The 18967-nt window shown below is 46.0% G+C and overlaps 1 protein-coding gene across 20 annotated transcripts in view; it reads left to right on the top strand.

Annotated features, from left to right (window-relative positions):
- The window catches only part of MAP4K4 (mitogen-activated protein kinase kinase kinase kinase 4), a gene marked incomplete at its 5' end in the record, with an annotated part of 213826 nt that overhangs the window by 137455 nt on the left and 57404 nt on the right, over nt 1–18967 (top strand). For all 20 annotated transcript variants that reach the window (XM_014583398.2, XM_014583401.2, XM_014583405.2 and 17 more), the window contains 6 exon segments: nt 986–1096; nt 5897–5987; nt 8514–8644; nt 11732–11786; nt 13219–13297; nt 16702–16877. In XM_014583398.2, coding sequence (XP_014438884.1) covers nt 986–1096; nt 5897–5987; nt 8514–8644; nt 11732–11786; nt 13219–13297; nt 16702–16877 — 643 coding nt within the window.

The following is an 18967-nucleotide window of genomic DNA, read 5'->3' on the forward strand; positions in this document are numbered from 1 at the left end:
TTTAATCCCATTTATTATTATTTTTTTAATTTGACCAGAGCAAGAGAGAAAGGGAAAGCTAGAAAGCAAGCTGCCAGGTCTGGGGCTTAAACTGCATTCCGCCATATGGGAATTCAGCGCCTTTAAACACCATGCCACCTGCCGGCCCCAGCCTTATCTCTTCTTAAAGATATTTCTGTTCGAGATAGTGACCCTGATATATGTCAGATCTGTGGTTATCACATTACTGATGCTTGAGGTATTGAACTTAGGAAGCCAGAAGATAGATTAATACTTTTTCTAATGGCTTCTTCTAAAGTCCAATGTAGAAGAGGTTAGTAAAGTTAAGAAAGTAGAAGGGGAAAAAAGTACCCTTACTTCCCTTGTCCAAATTCAATCAAAGTTAAAGTAGTTCAGTTTTTTCTAGGTATGTTAAAAATATAGGCGTAATCATATTATTCAAATATTGCATTTAAAAAAGTATATAAACTGCTTAAAAATAGCTTTTTTCTTTTCCATTAAACCTAGTTAATATACGATAGTTTGTGTATCACAAAATGTGAAAAATAGTAAGTTGTTAGAAAAGTCATGGTGCATTTTTGCATAGAAAAACACAGAAAAAATAAGTCATGGCTTTTCCACCAACCCCTAGAAAAGTTTTGATGCAAAAGAAGAAGGATGTTAGGGAGTATTTAGGGAGTATCAGGCAGTTATCTGGAAAGTGGGCAGTGATGAGGGACCAATGGTCATCTTACAGGTCCGTGTGCTTCTAAGAGAAATGAGCCCATCAGAGCCATCATACTGGGGGTGTGTTGTAGGATGTCCCACACCCCAGCCTCCTGGACCAGATACACACGGTGAATATGCTGGGCTCTGGGCAATTTGGGTGACTCCCAAGCGATGACAGGCCCAGGTCTTCAGGTTGAGAGAGGACAGTTGCAGTGTTCTCTCGATTGCTCTGAAGTCGGGACTGTGACAGTCACAAAGCTTTTTGTCTCCCCTGTAGCTTGTGATGGAGTTCTGCGGGGCCGGGTCCATCACAGACCTTGTGAAGAACACCAAGGGGAACACCCTCAAAGAAGACTGGATCGCTTACATCTCCAGGGAGATCCTGAGGGTGAGGAGCGCACACATGGTGCTGCCCACTGTGGTCCCATGGTCCCACGCCCCTCTGCCTGGCACCCACCGTCTCTTTGTGTTGGCTACACCTGTGGAGATTATGCTTGTTCTGACGACCAAGGGTTCCGTATAGCCAGTAGCATTGGTACTTTAAGCTCCTTTTTGGTTGGAACATGCAAGTGTCTAACAAAGGTAGACTTCACAAAGATAGGTTCTCTCTATTTCTCTGATTTATCTTCCAGGTCGTCCTCACATACCTAATGGCAGCTTTCTTTTGGAATTTAAAAGGAAACCAGAGTGAAGGGGAAGTGAAATAATCTCTACTGTTTTGATAGGGATCCCATGTATGAGCTTATAAATCAATACTAATGCTAGTTTTCAAAACTATCGTGTGGACTTTGGCAGTAGCTATTAGAATCTATTGAAATATTTATGAACCAAAGTTCTTGTGTTGAATGTTATTTACAGCCCATTGAAAAGCTGAGCTAATAATTGCAAAGTAAGTTTCTGAACTCCTATCTGAGTAGCTTTTAAATGGTTCCTTTCAGTAGGAAAGCCGTTCAGCAGCAGGAAGTATTTAAGATTTTTCTATTTGAAAAGATGCGTGTGGTTGCCAGTGGATCTTTTTCCTTCGTTGAGCCTTCACAGTTTTTCCTCTGTACTTCATCCATAAATTACTTGGTTGCATCTTACACTCCAGATTTTAAAATAAAGGCAGTGGACTTGAACTGCTGAAATGCATTCCCCCCCTTTTATTGTAGGGTGTGTGCGTTGGCCTGAGAGAGACAGAAAGAGGAGAAGTGAGAAGAAATCACCACCTTCTCTCCCCACCCAGGGGTGGAGGATGGCTGTGCTGCAGTCGTCTCTCCTCCCTTCTCCTCTTGAAATTTTGGGCACACACCCACATATGCCTGGTGTGATTTTCAAGCTGCTGGTTCTGTGACTGAATCATGGTTGACCACCTGGGAATCCAGCACCTTAACCATCTTGCCCCCCACTAACCTGAAATCCAGTTTTTTACACTTTTCCCACTAATTAAAAGCATTTTTTTTTAAAAAATTATTTAATTTTATTCATTCATTCATTTATTTTAATTTAACAAGAGAGAAAGAGAAAGCAAGCCACCAGATCCAGGGCTAGAACCATGGTTGGCCATGTGGGAGTGTCCAGCACCTTAACCACCATGCCACCTGCTGACCCCTAAGAAAGTCTTTTGAGCTAGTTATTTTATTTTTTATTTATAGGTAGAGTCACTCTACGCACTGTAGAATTAAACAATTTCACCTAGAATTCCTAGAAAAAACATTTATGTTTATTTAGATATTTTACAGAGCCCTTGAAAACTTATACCTTAAGATGAGGTATAAGTGGATTGAGAGGTAAGGTGGAGGGAGAGCTAGTATCAGTGGATTGGGAGGTAAGGTGGAGGGAGAGCCGGTATCAGTGGATTGGGAGGTAAGGTGGAGGGAGAGCCATATTCTCACCGTCACACACAATGCCTTCATTGAAACACCAGGGTCTTACCTTTAATTGTTAATGCAGGAAGCAGATCCTAACAGTGGGAAACTAGGTGTCTTGCTTTTACTGCTGTACAAGAATCAGCACATGGGCAGCCGTATTTATTATGTTAGTGACTAGAGCTCTCAGCATGGCAGGCAGGATGGAGCAGTGGCTAAGAGACTGGGCCCTCGCGTTAGTTGGACCTGACTGTGAGCCCTGTCTCTGCTACGTCTCTGGATAAGTCTATTATTCAGCTTTCGGACTTAATCTTCTGATCTGTACATTTTAGATGCCAACCCTATGAAATTGCTGTTGTTGAATAAAATGAGTTAAGTGCGTATGAATCATTTAACACAGAGGTGCATCGCCAGCTCCTTGTAAATACAGCATCGCCGTTGTTCTCTAAACACATGCACATACGTGCCTTCCATGCCTGTAACCCAGTACGATTCCTCAAGCAGAGAGCTAGCTTTTAGCAAAATATCCTCAGGACCAAGTGATTTTCGGCCTGCAGATACAGCCCACATGGTTTTGTACACCCAGACGATCATTTATATAGAATGTGTAATATGTATGTTTAACTGTTTTACCAGCATTGAGCTCTGTCAGGGTTTCAGGAAGCCTCCTTTGTTTGAGGGCTCTGAGCAGCTTGAGTATGGAAGGTGAATGGACCTCTTTTGAGATGCAGCAAGTCTTTTGTACCTCCGTAGGCATTTAAGAGCTTCCTTGCCTGCATCTGGTCTAGAATAGGAGTTTTCCTGAACAAAACTTGAAAGCAGCTGAAAACGAGTGCCTCAGGGAGAATTAGTGTATCACTCGCTAATGTGTGTTTCTGGAAGGAGTTACAGAGGGTTGGTTTTGGTGGAGGGAAGCAAGGTAGTTAGATGGGGGTGAGGTCTCGGGGAAAGGAAGGAAGCAGCCCCTGCAGATTGGGGTAGCTCATTTCATAGGGGCAGAGCATTTTCTGACTCTCGGCAGCTGTTAGTTCAGACACTGTGCAGGTCCTCAGGGCGGGGAAGACCTTCATCATGCAGGCCTCAGGCCTCAGCCGGGTGCTCTCTTGGGCCAGCCCTCTGAAACCCTCTGGACCAGAAGGTTTATCAGCAAAGCTGTTGTGTTCCAGCCCACCTCTGTGTTCACATTCGACACTACAATGGTCCTTATTTGGCTAGAAACCATTATTTCCTACTAAGTGTGGGAATGAGATGGAATTAAAAAAAAAGTTTGCTAGATTCAAAACATTGATTCATTTGCTGTTGGAAGGGGTATTTACTAAGTATTTGGATTCAGCACCTGTGCTATGGAGGAATCGTTGTGGCCTTACTTAAGGCATGGGATAATTGAACATAAGACACTCCCAGCCAGGTACTTCGTACTGGGAAACATTCATTGCCCAGGGTCGTCATAACTCACATTGCTGCAGGCTGTCGGATACTCCTTCAGCAGTTTTTTAAATGCAGAATTAGTGATCCTTCAGCAGTAGGGACAGGGAAACGGGAGATGCTTACTTGGCTGCTGGTAGTGAACACGAGTGCAGGTGGGCTGTGTTTGTTTGAGAGCACCTGGACGCTTCTGTTTGTCAGGAAGAGAATCCTGCTACGGGTAAGAAAGAGGTTTGTGCAACTTAGCCAACAGAAATGAATGAAAGCGACAGAGATAAGGCGTTAGGGAAGCCACATTTTTCTGTCTTTCCTTTTGCTAATTCAGAGTTCTGCCTGTTGAAAGGAGGGACTAGACCACTAAGGTACCCTTTTTTTCAAAAATATTTATTTATTTAATTTTATTCATTATTACTGGGTTACTGGGAAACTCACGATGAATTTTTGCATAGAAAAACATGTCCCGACTTCGCCGCTGACCTGATATTATTTTTAATTTGCCATAGGGCATGTGCGCTATGGCGACACAGAGAGATAAGAGGGAGAAAGGGAGAAAGCAAACCGCCAGCCCTGGGACTCGAACTGCAGTCGGCCTTCTGGAATCCAGTGTCTCAACCAGTGCACCACCCTCTGGTCCCACCCTGTGTTTCTTCCCCAGCCAGTGCTTTCTGTGTAACCCTGCATGTCCCTACCCTGCGTTGTGAAATACACACAGAATCATCAAATAAGTGAATTCGTTTCGCAGTCCGACAGTAAATGAATCCTTAGAAACCCCTTGCGTTAAGGAATTCTATGTCCTAACGCAGCTATTGTATTTAATTCATGTTCTACAGAGGAAGGGTGATAACAGTACGCTCCTACACACACCCACACACAAACTAAACAGGGTCATCAGCTGGACCCCCTCCTCAGCCCCTCTGGCCTGAGCCACTTCCGAATAGACAGGCTGCTCGTATCTTTTTTTTTTTTTTAATAATTATTTTATTTTTAACTTTATTTATTATTAGTATCATTATTATTTTTCAGTTTGATCAGAGAGAGACAGAGAAAGAGAGAGAGGAAGTGAGAAAGCAAGCCACCAGGTCCGAGACTTGAACCGTGGTCGACCATGTGGGAGTCCAGTGCCTTTAACCACCACGCCGCTTGCCAGCCCCGGCTGCTCGTATCTTGAAGGCAGACTATCCACTGGGCGCCCCAGCGGAGGACAGAGCAGTGGACAGTGTGTGGGACGAGGCATTGCTTTCACGCCGTGTTTGGACAGAGCACGTGTTTTCGTCCGTCTTCCCCCTCTCGTAAGAGACATGCTCTTGAGGCTTCCTGCCAGATTCGGGGTCATCACAAAGTGCTGGATGCCCCAGAGGGCTTGTTTCTTTGGGAAAGAAAGATATTTTATTTGAACACAAAGCTCTTTTGATGGCTGAATCATTTTAAGCTTGGGGTGGAGGAGAGATCAGTGAGCATTTAGCAGTTTGTCCCTGTGCAGGGGAAGAAGACGAGCCAGTGTTTTAAGAGCCAGATTTTGAACCCCCTCTCTGGCCCTTTGCTTTCCCTGTGGGATGTGACTAGTTCAAATATACCCACGGTTCACCCACTGAAGAGAGACGTCTAGCGTGGGAAAGGAACCACCCCGGACAGAAATAGCACAAATTACAGCAGAGAAACTGCAGATGGTAATCGGGCGTGTCTCAGAGGCCCGGCTCGCGGGCGGCGGTGGTGCTCACAGGGAGCCTAGCCCTCGGACGGGGAAGGGAAGGAGGGTTCTTTCTGTGGCCGCGTGGGCGCCGCCTCACCAAGGCACGAAGGAGGGGCTTTTATGTTCCTACGCAGGGTCACCAGACGCTCGGCCCGCACGTGCACGCTCCCGGCTGTTTGCTCACAGAGTTAAAACACTCACACGTGGGCCTGTCTCTCCTCTGCAGGGCCTGGCACACCTTCACATCCACCACGTGATACACCGCGACATCAAGGGCCAGAACGTGCTGCTGACGGAGAACGCAGAGGTGAAACTCGGTACGTGGCCGCGTTGGCGAGCTCGAGCTCCGGCACCCTGCCCCGCGCGCGGCTGAGACTTCAGTCGTCTCCGCCTTCCCTGCCGCTCTCCTCAGGAACGTGGGGACCCAGCTCCAGCCACCGCCTCTGTGGTCTCCCCCGGCTCAGCCCTCTCCACAGCAGCGGGGACTGGGGATCAGACTGCGGGCCTTCCTGCTTGTAGACCCTTGAGGGCTTCTGTCTCACTTCGGATAAAGTCCTCATTTCTTGCTCTGGCCCCCAGAAGCCATGCAGGATGGTGGGTTCCTGTTATTTCCCACCTATTCTGTCATCTCCTTCATGCTTCTCTTCTTTAGTTACTGTCATTTTTCTTTTTTTTTTAAAAGAGAGATTTTTGCTATAGGGCACAAGTGTTTGCCAGAGAAACAGAGAGTTACAGGGAGACAGAAAGCAAGAAATCCCTCCTCCCCCAGGAGAGGTGGCCATGCCACAATCCTTCTCCATTCTCCTCCTGGGATCTTGGGCATGAACGCACTTGCACCGACATGAGGTTTAAGCCACTGAGTCTGGGACTTGAACCGTGGTCTACCATGGGGGAGTCCCGCAATGTATCCGTTACACCATCTGCTGGTCCTGTTACTGTCATTTTTTTTTTTTTTGACTGCTTAGAACTTGCCTCGGGGCCTTTGGTCGTACTGCTCTCCCTTCGGCACACGTGACCTCGCTTTTGAAGTCGCAGTTTTCTCATCATCCGGGGCTTTCTCTGACCGGCAGATCTACGTAGGCCCTGCTGCTACTTTCTGTCCTAGTGGTGTTCCCAGTATTGTTCACTCTCCTCATCCTTTTCCAGAGTATTAATTCTGGACATGCAGCGACGGGGCCTGTTTTTCTCACCAGCATCTTAGGCAGTCCCTTGCAGAGAGCCTTTGGGGCAGGAGGTGCTTGATCGAGCTCTGCAGGAGTGAGTGGTAGTGGCCGTGGAGTCTTCCTGGGGATGGTTTTACTATCTCTTTCATTTTGTTTTGTTTCAAGAGATTTTTGCTGCAGGGTGTGTGCATGTGCCACAGAGACAGAAAGCGAGAAATCAGCCCCTGGGAGACGGCCACACGGCAATCCCTTCTCCTCCATTCTCTTCTCGGGATTATGGGCACGCTCGCACACGTGCCTGACAATGAGTTTCAAGCTGCCGGGTGTGGGACTCGAACTGTGGTTGGCCGTGTAGGAGTCCAGCACCTTAACCACACCACAGCGCCTGCTGGCTCTTTATTGCCGTCTTTTACGTTTCTTCTTTCCCTTAGCTGAGAGTGAAATTGTTCCCATTCCACTTTCATCTAATGGTTTTGTCAGTTTTATAGAGACAGAAGTAGCATTGTTTTTTCCACTAAGACATCAGAAAACATGTTTATGCTTCCTTACAAAGAACTAGTCCACTTTTCTTTCAAAAATCTCAGGTGTCACATTCATACTTTAAAAAGAAGACTGCCATTGTTCCTTTTTGCCATAGTGTCTGCATTTAACGGGAGTCTTGGAGGAGGAGGCTGCCACAGACGGGGCACTCTCGCGTTGTCCTCACACGTGACCGCTCAGTGAACTGAGTGTGTTCCCTGCCCTGGCTCCACATGCCAGGCCTGTGATGTCCCTCAGCAGTCTCTTAGTGACTGGTCGCTGCTGGCTGAGTTGGTTTTGGGCTGGCGGAAGCGTCAGTTGACTGCATGGCATGCGCATCTCTGTCTCGGTGGATGAGCCCGCCCCTGAGCCAGGTTGTTCCCTGAGCACGTTCTGTACCCAGAGGGTCAATCCTCAGCCCTGTGCATCTTCTCTGCACCCGCAGGCTCCCCGCACGCCCTCCTGGGGCGACAGCAGGTGCTGAGAGAGGTCGTGGACTTCTGCCAGCTCTGTATCCCGTTCTTTGATTTTCTCTAGACCACCATCATCATTCAGTTGGGTAGGATGCACAAGTCACTCTAAAAGTCGGTAGAAATCCCAACAGCTTGGGGCGTAGTGTTCTTTGCAATTTATTAGGTCATCAAGAAAGGCTTGACGTGTTTTTCTATGCAAATATGTGTCATGACTTTCCCGATGACCTAGTAGCTCGATTGGCTTTATCTAATGTAGTACTGTTTCTTCCCAAGAAAAGTTTTGTGATTTTCTTCTCTTCATGTGGCTGTTTGTGCCCTGTAAGAAGCTAAGTTAAGTAGCTCTCAGCCAGTTCTGGACCCGGGGCTTTCTCAGACTTGATCTTGCTGTGGCAGGCTTGCTCTCTGAGAGCACCGAGATCATCATTCACCCAGAGGGCCCTCTGCTGGTCACTGTCAGGAAGCGCAGGGAGGCAGCCCTGGTCAGGCCCTGCAGGAGCAGAGGCTCTTGCCGTCCTGGTGGCTTTGCTGTAGAAAGGGTCCTCCTTTCTGCCATTGCCTGGCCTTAAGGAGTGTGTTTGTGAGCACTGCCGTTCCAGCGTACTAAGACCCCCTCCTCCTCATGCTGTTTTCTACCGTATCTTGTTCTTAATTGTGTTCCACTCTTCCTTCCCTTCTCTTCCTCTCATAGTTGATTTTGGTGTGAGTGCGCAGTTGGACAGGACCGTGGGGCGGAGGAATACGTTCATAGGCACTCCCTACTGGATGGCTCCTGAGGTCATTGCCTGCGACGAGAACCCGGACGCCACCTACGACTACAGAGTAAGGTTCACGCGCATGCTGGGCCTTCGCCGGCTCACCGGTATTATGGAGGGACGGGGGCTTTGCTTATCAAGTGCCCATCCCCGGGCTTGCCTGTTCTTCAGGGAGGAAGACATGGGTGCTCTGTATGGATGTAAATTTTCCACGGCAGCTTTTAGATGATATCTTTAAAAAATTTTTTATTTTTTAACTTTTATTACAGTGCACATGCGCTCACTGGAGAGAGACAGAGAGATAGAGAGAGGCAAAATCCTCCCCATGGAAGATGACCATACCACTGTCCCTTCTCTGGATTTTGGGCATGCATGCGCACACACACACCCAGTGTATTTCTCAAGCTACCGGTACAAGACTTGAACCACACTGTTGGCCCTGTGGGATCCAGCCCCCTTAGCCTCTGTGCCACATGCTGACCCTAGATGTTGTCTTTTTGTCAGCATCGCAAGTGATCTCACTGAGGAGCACGGACTCCAGGGCAGTCTGGATCACTTAATTGTGCACAGGTCTTTTCATCATGAATCGATTAAATGAATAAAAACTGTTCTTTTTAACCCGAAGAATCTTAGAGTCAAATACTTAATTTTTAAACCTGTTGTCAGAGTATACAGCAGTAGCTTCATCTGTTGGAATTTTAGAGTATTCTTGCCAAAGGACCTTTCAACTTGGATGCAGTACACAGAGATGGTGTATTTAAATTCTTGGAGTGCCCTCTAGATGCTTGAATCAATAGTACACATTTTCGATCCACGTATAAAATTTGATAATTTGACTCAAGTTGACTATGTTTATAAAAACTACTGGGACCAGCAGTTAGTGTAATGGCTATGTCGCTGGACTCCCATGTAGTCGACCGTGGTTCGAGTCCTGGACCTGGCGGCTTAAACTCACGCCAGGCGTGTGTGCATGTATGCTCACGATCCTGAGAGAAGACTAGAGGAGAAGGAATTGCAGTGTGGCCATTCCCCCCCTTCGGGGGGTGATTTCTCGCTTTCTGTCTCTCTATCTGGCGAGTGCACGCGCCCTATGGCACAAACCTCTCCAAAAAAAAAAAAAAAACCTACTTAAAAAACAAAAGCATCTTTGCTTGAATCGATCTAGATCCATAGGTTAATATACCTATTAATGGTATTAAAAATGGAGCTTATATCTTACTAGTCTCCAATATATTTCATTATTTATTACAAATATCCAGTTAATGAGTCTTAATTTAAGCTTATGGTACATATGTACTTTTATTTGTTGGAGGATTTAAAATAGATTACAGTCTTCCCGACTACCCACTTTCTGATATGTCATTAAACTATCATTAACTATCTCTAAAATTTCAAAGAGTTTTCCAACACACCCATAATATTATACCCAAGTATATAAAGATAATTTCTAACAGAATTCTCGATTACTCATATCTAATACCAGATAAGATAGTGTACTTGGTGGTTTGACTGTTGAGGCTCTTTTAACCTAGAGTATGCCTTCCCCTGCGTTTTATGTTCTTCTTCCCTTTGCAGTACATGACTTGCTGAAGAGGCTGGGCCTGTTGTAAAATGCTCAGCTGTCCAATTTTCTGATTACTACTTCGCGATGCCAGTTTAGCTTGTTTCCTGTAGCCGGAAGGACTCAATTCATATAAAGACATACTCTTTAGCAAGATTTCCGCCAGGAGATGGGGCGCCGGGTGCTCCCGTCATTTCTTAGCTAGGGCGGCATACAAGCCAAAGTGTGCCAATGGAAACAGCTGTCCGTCATCTGCTTTTAAACTCTTTGGCTTTTAAGAAGTACTGGCTGATAAGACTTTCATTGCGCCAATGTTTATAGAGTGCCCACCTGATACAAAAGTGAATACAACAGGAAATTGCTGTTCTCACAGAACCTGTTATGTGAGTGGGGAATAAACTTATTTCAAGTTTTTTTTTTTGAGAGATTTTCACTGTAGGGCGCGTGCGCTTGCCAGACAGACAGAGACACAGAGCCAGAAAGAGAGAAATCACCCCCCAGGGGGGATGGTCACGCCGCAATCCCTTCTCCTCCATTCTCCTCTCGGGATCTTGGGCACGCACGCACATGCGCCCGGCGTGAGTTTTAAGCCACCGGGTCTGGGACACAAACAGCGGTCGACTACATGGGAGTCCAGCGACATAGCCATTACACTAACTGCTGGTCTCAAGGATACATGTTCTTAATGTTTACTAACTCTAGTTACGCTAACTGCTGGTTCCCAGCTTATTTCAAGTTTTAAAGTTGATATTTCAGGGGAACTGGAAGGAAAAAAAAAAAAACCTCCATGTGCAAAACGTTTTAGTGTTCTCCTAGCTGGGTTTGAAGGTAGAGCAGTGGTGTTTAGAGGATGATTTAAATGATCAAACTGTGGAAGGCTTTGTTAGTTCAGTCATGGATGTTTTATAAGAATGCTTTCTGGCTGTTTTTTGGGGAGAGATTTTTGCTATAGGGTGCGTGTGCTCACCAGAGAGACAGAAAGAAAGAAATCACACACCCCCACGCCACCCCAGGGAGGATGGCCATGCTGCAGTCTCTTCTCCTTCATTCTCCTCTTGAGATTTTGGGCACGCATGCACACATGCCTAGCATGGGTTTCAATTCTCTGAGTCCGGGACTGGAACCTCAGTTAGCCATGTAGGAATCACCCGATGTAACCATTAAGCTATCTGCTGGTCCCAAGAATGCTTTCTGGCTTTTAAATCTTAATTCAGTTTGAGATGTTAACATCAAATATAAACATGAACACATCTGGGCAAGAAGTTGAATTACTGAGTGCTTGTAAAGAAATGAAGATACATTTGAACAGGGGAGCACTCATTGGACTGTGAGAGAGAGGCCGTTATGTGAACAGCCTCTGGTTTATGGACCGATATGAGCCGTTTTAAATAGCAAATCAATTTTATTTTTATTAATTAATTAATTCATTTATTTCTAAGGTGTTCCGACATATGTATTTCTGTTTTTGATTTCCTGGCAAACTCCCATTTGGAAGAAAGCTTTGATTTTATTTGTATGAATAGCCAGAAATGTGAGTCAGTGATGGCCTTGGTGGCGATACAGTATTCCTAACCCACTGCTTCGTTTTTGCAGAGTGACCTTTGGTCTTGTGGCATTACTGCCATCGAGATGGCAGAAGGTGCTCCCCGTAAGTATCTTTCTTTCCTTTTTAGTCAAGGTGTATGTAACTGAAGCCATTCCCGAGGCTTCAGAAAGAAGAGCCTGTGGATAAAAACATTCCCAGTGGGGTGTTTGGACAGTAATGTTTTAGATGTAAAAGGAATTCTTTGCCAGCACTCTTCTTTTTAGAGATTTCTGTAATAGAAGGTGGTCTGTAGGCTGTGTTTTCTTTGATATAAATTGAATTCACATGTGTGACCTGAAATTATGCTGAGATTAGATAATAAGTAGTCATTGATTCCTTTTCTGTCTTGAACTTACTGTTCAGTGACAAAGGTCCTAATACATGAGATTTTAGTATTAAGCTTTGACTTTACAAATGGAGGCATCACTTTTTACCTATAGATTTTTTTGAAAAGTTTTTGGTATTGCCTATGAGATTTGGTAAGAGTATTTGCTTCTGCTTTTGAGTAAACTAATGAGAACTTCACAGAGTTGATTTTTGATCAGGTTGCATTAGACACAGAGAGAACAGCATTTGTGCTGCTCTCGCTAAGGAGAGGTACACATCAAGAACGTATACCTGCTTGGTCCATAGTTGATGGTGAATAAATATTTGTTGAATGAATGAAAAAAATGTATTGACAACTCTAAGTTAGTTCGCAATGCAGAAATGGAAATCTGCCGTGAACACCCCACATAGTCCTCATATTTCCCTCCAAGGAATCCAGACGAAGAAAGTACTGCTTGATCCTTTGTCTTGGTTTTCTTTCACAATGGGAATAGTACTGTCTGCCTCTCCACCCCGCCCCAGTTCCACGCTGCCCTGTAAGGTTCTCTTGAAGGTAAAGAAACAAGTGAGAGTGCACTTTGCCTAGGGTGACGTACCACTGTGTACATGGATGGCCGATGTGCCTCTCCTGGGACAAGTGACAGGACTACACACAGAAGTCGCTCAGCATTTATTCCATTTCCCACGTACCTTTTTGCTCTCTCCGGCCTAACTAGCTAAACGACCACCGGTTCGCATCCTTGAAGGGAGAGAGTTTAGTGTGCTTGCTGTGTTCCACGCATTGCGTGAAGGCCTTCCACGACCTAGTCCCATTGACGGCCTATGAAAATGCAGTCGTTTTCATGGCACGCGTATCGATGGTTTAACAACTGAAACATTCATTCTTTTTAGACTTTGAATTAATATTTATTTGGACTTAGGGAAACCTTCCAGTATCCATTTGAAATTGTTTATTCCCTTTGTTGCTCTTGCCCTGCTCATATTTTGCTATTTTTAAATGGGAGATTCAAGGTATGCCTCAGAGTTGATAGCTAGCATTCTCGACTGCTTGACGTGAAGCGTGTCACCAGACAGGGGGACAGAGCGTTTGGTGTTGTAACGAGCAGGCCCTGGGAGGCCAGGATGAGTGCCCTAAGTGCCGTACTGACCCGCCGTCTCCTCTCCCCAGCTCTCTGTGACATGCATCCAATGAGAGCACTGTTTCTCATCCCCAGAAACCCTCCTCCCCGGCTGAAGTCAAAAAAATGGTAAGCTATGTGTCATTTTTTGTTCTTCTTGCTCTTTCTTCCTTTATTATTTTTTAATTACTTCTTTATAGGTTTAACATTTCCTCTGAGACAAGATTCTGGCCATTCTAATTGAAAAGGACACACGCACTAATATTGCCAAGCAGCCAATGTAAAAGTGCATTGATTTTTTTTCCCCCCGTTGTAAATTCTGTTTGAATTGCAGAGTAGTGACAAGTGACCATAGAAACACCATAAGATGTTTGAAGAAAGAAGTTCCATTTTAATATTTAAATATACTTTTAAGTGTACTATGCTTCTAAACATCTTTCCATTAAAAAAGCATTGCTGTGTTGACATGAAGTTCCTCAGATAAAGAATTTAGAAATTAATGGAGGCATTTACTGTAATTATTATTTTTTTTAAGTGACATTAAACATCCCTTTTTTCATTGCCTGTCCTTGGGACTCTCAAGTTTGTCCAAATGCTCCCCATGGAGGGAGATGAGATGGCACCCTCCCGGAAGAAAAGCTTTCATAACTGCAACTTTGTGAACAGTGTGCTGTTTGGGTTGTGATTTGATTTGTGCCTGGGAATTTGACCTTTGTCCCTTCCTGAATTTTCTTCTGGCCCTTTCCTATCTGTTCTTGTTAGTACTCAAGCTCTTCATGTACCTGGGCTTCCCTCCGCCTCCATCTCCCGTTGATTTGGGGCCTATTACCTAATCGATGCCCACCTGTTATACTACGGTGTTTTGCTTTCTCTGTGAAACTTCCTTCCTGGTTTTCAGTTCCCGTTGTCTCCTCGTAGGCTCTTGGCCCTCACTCTGAGACATGCACAAGGCCTCTGTGTGAAGCCTTCCGTTCCGGATTTGGTGTTTTAGTTGTTGCTGTCCACTCTCTGCCTCTTGGTTGCCTGTCTTCTGATGTTTCACAGTTTATTTTTCCCCTCTGTGCATGCACACACACGTATTTTCATGCTAGTTCCACTCACACTTCTTCTTGTTTCTCGTAATTCTTGTTCCCAGCATGTCTCACCATTCCTTCCCTACTTTCAGTCTAACCACAGTTGACTCCAGATAACTGAGCTTGTCTAATCACATGGGTGGTTTTTAGAGCAGTTCTTACTGCCATACTTGTGAAAATTTTAACCCCAATTGGTCTTCTGTAGTACAACGCGATAACTCGGGGCGTCTGTGGTGGCCAGTCCTCGGGAAGGCCCCGGGCGTGTAGTGGACATCACCAGGGATGAGCCGTGGGCTGGGGTACCTTCATCCAGTGCACTCTAACTAAGGGATTCTCATTTTCCCCTTTCTCTTCTCCTGTCAGATTTTATGGGAAGGAACTTGCACGTGGAAGGATTGCTAAATAATGCTCCATCCTCAGGGTCCCTGCACTCTGGGCATGCTCTCCCTTCCTGGCAGTTGTGGGTTAACCTCGACATGTACGGCACACACGACACAGAGAGAGGGGGGTGGACAGCATTACTGCGCTTGTCCTTGTCTTACACCAGAGCTCCTTTAACAGAACTCCATGCCATATCCATCCATTTTCATGGCTGTTCTCATCTTATCCAAATATTTAAAAGGAACGAGATGGTTGCAGACATACCTGTCTTCTTGCTTTGTGATTGCCGTCTTCTTGTCCACCACGTTGGACAGGGGATTTCAAAAGAGGCTCAGTGACCACTCTTCCAGCAGAATTTGAGCATTGATGTTAAGGAATATATTGTATATTGTTGATCTCAGATGTTAGTCTGTGGACATGGTGCATGAGAATCCTTCTGAGTCTTAATTCACTAGGGCTCCACCTTTGAAGTTTCTGGTCTGGGGAGTGACTCAGGTATGTGTATTTTTCATGAACGCCTCAAAATGATCCATACGGGCAGCAGAATTCAGGAACCTGTGTACAAGAGCATTCCACTACACCTTACAGAGTCTTCTGAGTCCCTCCTCAACCACAGACCAAAGTTAGCGCTTCTTCAAGTGACTTTGCCTTTACCTGACCTGTGTTTCTGTTCATTTCCATTTTTCAAACTAGCCTCAGAAAAGGACTCATTCGTCTGTAGCATTTTCCTGCCCTTGTTTGTTACCCTTCACTTTGGAAGTCTGTCTTCTCGCCCTCGTCTTTGGGGTAACAGACATCCTGCTCCCACTCGATATCCAACCCACTGTAATGGTTGTGTTTTTCCTCTTTGTGTTTCTAATGTGCTGTTGTGCATACCGAAATTTCCTTCACTTTATTGCCTATGTGGATTTCTTATAGAACCTAACGCAAACAAAGAGTGGATCCATAAATATTTGTTGAATCGAAAAAAAAAAATTAAGTTTGAATGGAAATACAAGACGATAGAAGTAATTTTGAAAAGCAGTGAAGTAATTGGAAAGAACCGAATCAATATTCTGAATCTAATTTTTAAATATAAAATAACTCATTCATTCAACAAAAATTTATTACTTACCCGTCGTGGCGTGCCATGCATAGTGTGGCGCCTTGGGACGGTGGAAAATAGGAACCGTTTCCTGACCTGTACTGTCTCAAAGCAGCAGGTGAGGCAGAAACTTCAGCGGGGAGTCTGTCCAAGGCAGATAACCCCAGAAGAAAGGCACCTAACTTGAGGCAGTTAGGGTGGAGTGTTACCAAGAAAGATTTTCCAACAAAGTAATTTCAGAGCCAAGTCTCAAAAGATACAATGGGTGAGCGGCCACCGCGAAGGCTGGGGCGTCATCTTGAGTCCCACGTACAGGCAGAGGTGAAAGTGCCCGTAGGGTGAGTGTAGGGACCAGAGGCAGAGCCTCTCCAAACGGTGCTCCCTCCTCCACGTTTGGAGAGAACCCGCCTGTCAATCCGTGTGAAACAGTGGTTGAAACATCAGATCGGCAGGTTCGCGAGTCGCCGCCTGGCCACCGCCTTGTTCTTTTTCTTATCTCCATGTCTGTCACGGTACCAGACATCTGTACTCTGTCTGCTTCCTGTTAGCCAGACCTTCCGTGAGCCCTGTCCTTCCCCAGCCCCCGGTGAAGTGGGTCATGAGTGCCCGGACTTCAAACCCAGTTCACTGAGATCAGCCTTCCACAGCAGCTGTCTGTTGCCGTGTGCAGCCCGTTCAAGAAGCGATGCCTAAACTGTGTCTGTGGGTGCCCCGACCCCAGTGACCGTGTGTGCTCCATGTACTGTCCACGCGTGTGCAGATGTTCACAGCGCGTTCTGAGACTCTTCCTGTTTCATACGTTACTGGTATTAAACTGTGTGTGTGGGTGCCCCGACCCCAGTGACCGTGCGCGCGTGTGTGCTCCATGTACTGTCCACGCGTGTGCAGATGTTCACAGCGCGTTCTGAGACTCTTCCTGTTTCATACGTTACTGGTATTTTAGAGCCGTGCTCTTCGTGGTACAAGTTGAGTGATCTTCGTTACTTTTTTTACAGGTCAAAGAAATTTTTTAGTTTTATAGAAGGGTGTCTGGTGAAGAATTACATGCAGCGGCCCTCCACAGAACAGCTTTTGAAACATCCTTTCATAAGGGATCAGCCAAACGAAAGGCAAGTTAGAATCCAGCTTAAGGATCATATAGACCGGACCAGAAAGAAGAGAGGAGAGAAAGGTATTAAACCTGTTTTTATTTACTTTTACTTTTCGTTTTTAGGTACTTGCCAGCGAGAGTAGGTCACTCCTTTCCCAACTGTGAAATGTCACTCACCTGGCCAGTGCTCGGGTCGTTGGGCTCTGCCACACGAGTCCGTGATGAGGCCGATGTCCAGCCTGGCTCTGCTGGCATCGGCGAGGGCTGCATGGTGTCCAGTGACACCGGCACGTTGGGCGTCGTGGTGGGTCAGGGTGCGGGGGTGGCTTGCTCGTCCCCTCCCGGGAAGCACACCTTGGTTACTCCTGATTTTCCCTGCTACGGCTGCGTCCGTGCTCTCCCCCACGTGGGGACTGTGAGCACCCGTCAGCGGTGACCACCGCCATCAGCCTGCTCTTGTGTGTTCTCTGGCTCAGACACCCCACAGGGTCACCCCTGCTGCCCTTACAGCAGCTGGTGTGAGGCACGGACCCTCGCGACCCTTCCTGCTTCCCTTTGATTGCCTCATGCCCTGGGTGCGAGGGGTGCCGTCGTCCTCGTCACCAAAGGTTCCTTTGCGTTCTCTCTGTACATGCGCTGTGCCCACTGGGTGTCCTCCTGTCCAGCATGGTGCGTGCAGTCCAGGCTTCACCCCGACATCATCAAGGCTGCTAGCAGACACTGGTCCTTTCTGTTTTGTGGAGTCTTACAGTGACTTTACAGAACATTTGGATAACTAACATCCTGTTAAATATTTCGACCCTGTAATTTGAAGGCCGAAGAAGAAATGAAAAAGAGCAAGTTAAAGGCTGTCAGCGAGCTGGTCAGAGTTGTGCTTCTGGAGGCCTGGGCCAAGCTCTTTGCATGAGTTTCATAGAACCTTAGTATTCATCGTTGTCATCATTAATGTCCACAATAACCTTTTTCCTCCTCTGATATATTCCCTTATAACAGGAATTAAGCTTTTTGTGTTAACCTAAGCAGTTGTTCAGAAGCGAACCAAAGGTTAAAAACAAGACTTCCCTTTTTTAATTTTCAGGTGGCATGACCATTTTGTAGAAAGCGATATGCGCATATCGGGTCATTTGCTTGTTGCTTAGCACTAACAGTGAACGCTGCTGGAGCATTTGCCAGAGCCAGCACTAAGCTGGGTCTCCTCGTGGAATCCTCGCAGTCTGTGTTTTGCAGGTGAAAACAGAGGTGCCCTTCCCTGCGTTTCTTGTCTTCAAGTCGCAGTGACCTCTTTGGTCTTCACTTTGCATTCACCTTCCGTGTGTACTCAGCCCCTCGTCAGTAATTAGTGGCGAATCGTACAAAACTGGAAAGTAATAGCGAGCCTGTTCAGAGTACTGCCAAGATTATTTAGCGTGGGATTTTCCTTCAGAGCTAGCGTACAGCTCTGTGTCGACTAATAGAAATGATGCCACTTTGATCGTCAGGCGTGGGGAAGTAGCGTCATATACATACAGACTGCCAAGGTCTTCTCGAACCATATTTTAAGTTCATAAACTCGTTTTTCTTCCCAGGACACTGGTTTTTTTCCTTATATATATCTGGCAAAAAATAGAACTGTCTTCTTTTGTTTGTGAGTAGACTTTGCTTTTTCAATCTCTTCAACCTCTCTCGCTTGGATTGTTCTCTGGAGTGTAATCGCTCACGGAAAGTTGGATGTTGACCTTGATGCAGGGACCAGTAAAATGGCCTGTGACTTCTGGGAAAATGCTGTGTAACTCATGGACATGAAGGCGGGTTATTCATGGTGACTGCTTTGCTGGATGTCCAGTCTAGGTGGAGCCATTTTTGTCTCATTCTTTTCTATATCGTTTTGTTAGTTTCCCCAGTTTCACCTTCTGTGATTTGTGGGAATATTTGGTTTGGGTTTTTGCTCTAAGCATGTACTTACTGCTTCACTTTTTGTCCACCCAGCCGACTTCTTCTCTGTTGCACTCTCAGTGGATCCCTGCTGCTCAAAATAACCAAATAAATGCTCTCGCTGGCTGAGTTGGTTTCAGCAGTTAAATTAGGCCTTTGTGAGTCTGCTGGCAGCCTCGGCCACGTTCCTTGTTTGTCAAGGGTCCTGGAGCCCCAGCCTCGGTCCTCACCCTCTGAGCAGTGCACCCCACAGGAGGTGG

Source organism: Tupaia chinensis, unplaced genomic scaffold (genome assembly GCF_000334495.1).
Source record: "Tupaia chinensis unplaced genomic scaffold, TupChi_1.0 Scaffold144276_1, whole genome shotgun sequence".
NCBI classification, from domain to species: Eukaryota; Metazoa; Chordata; class Mammalia; order Scandentia; family Tupaiidae; genus Tupaia; species Tupaia belangeri.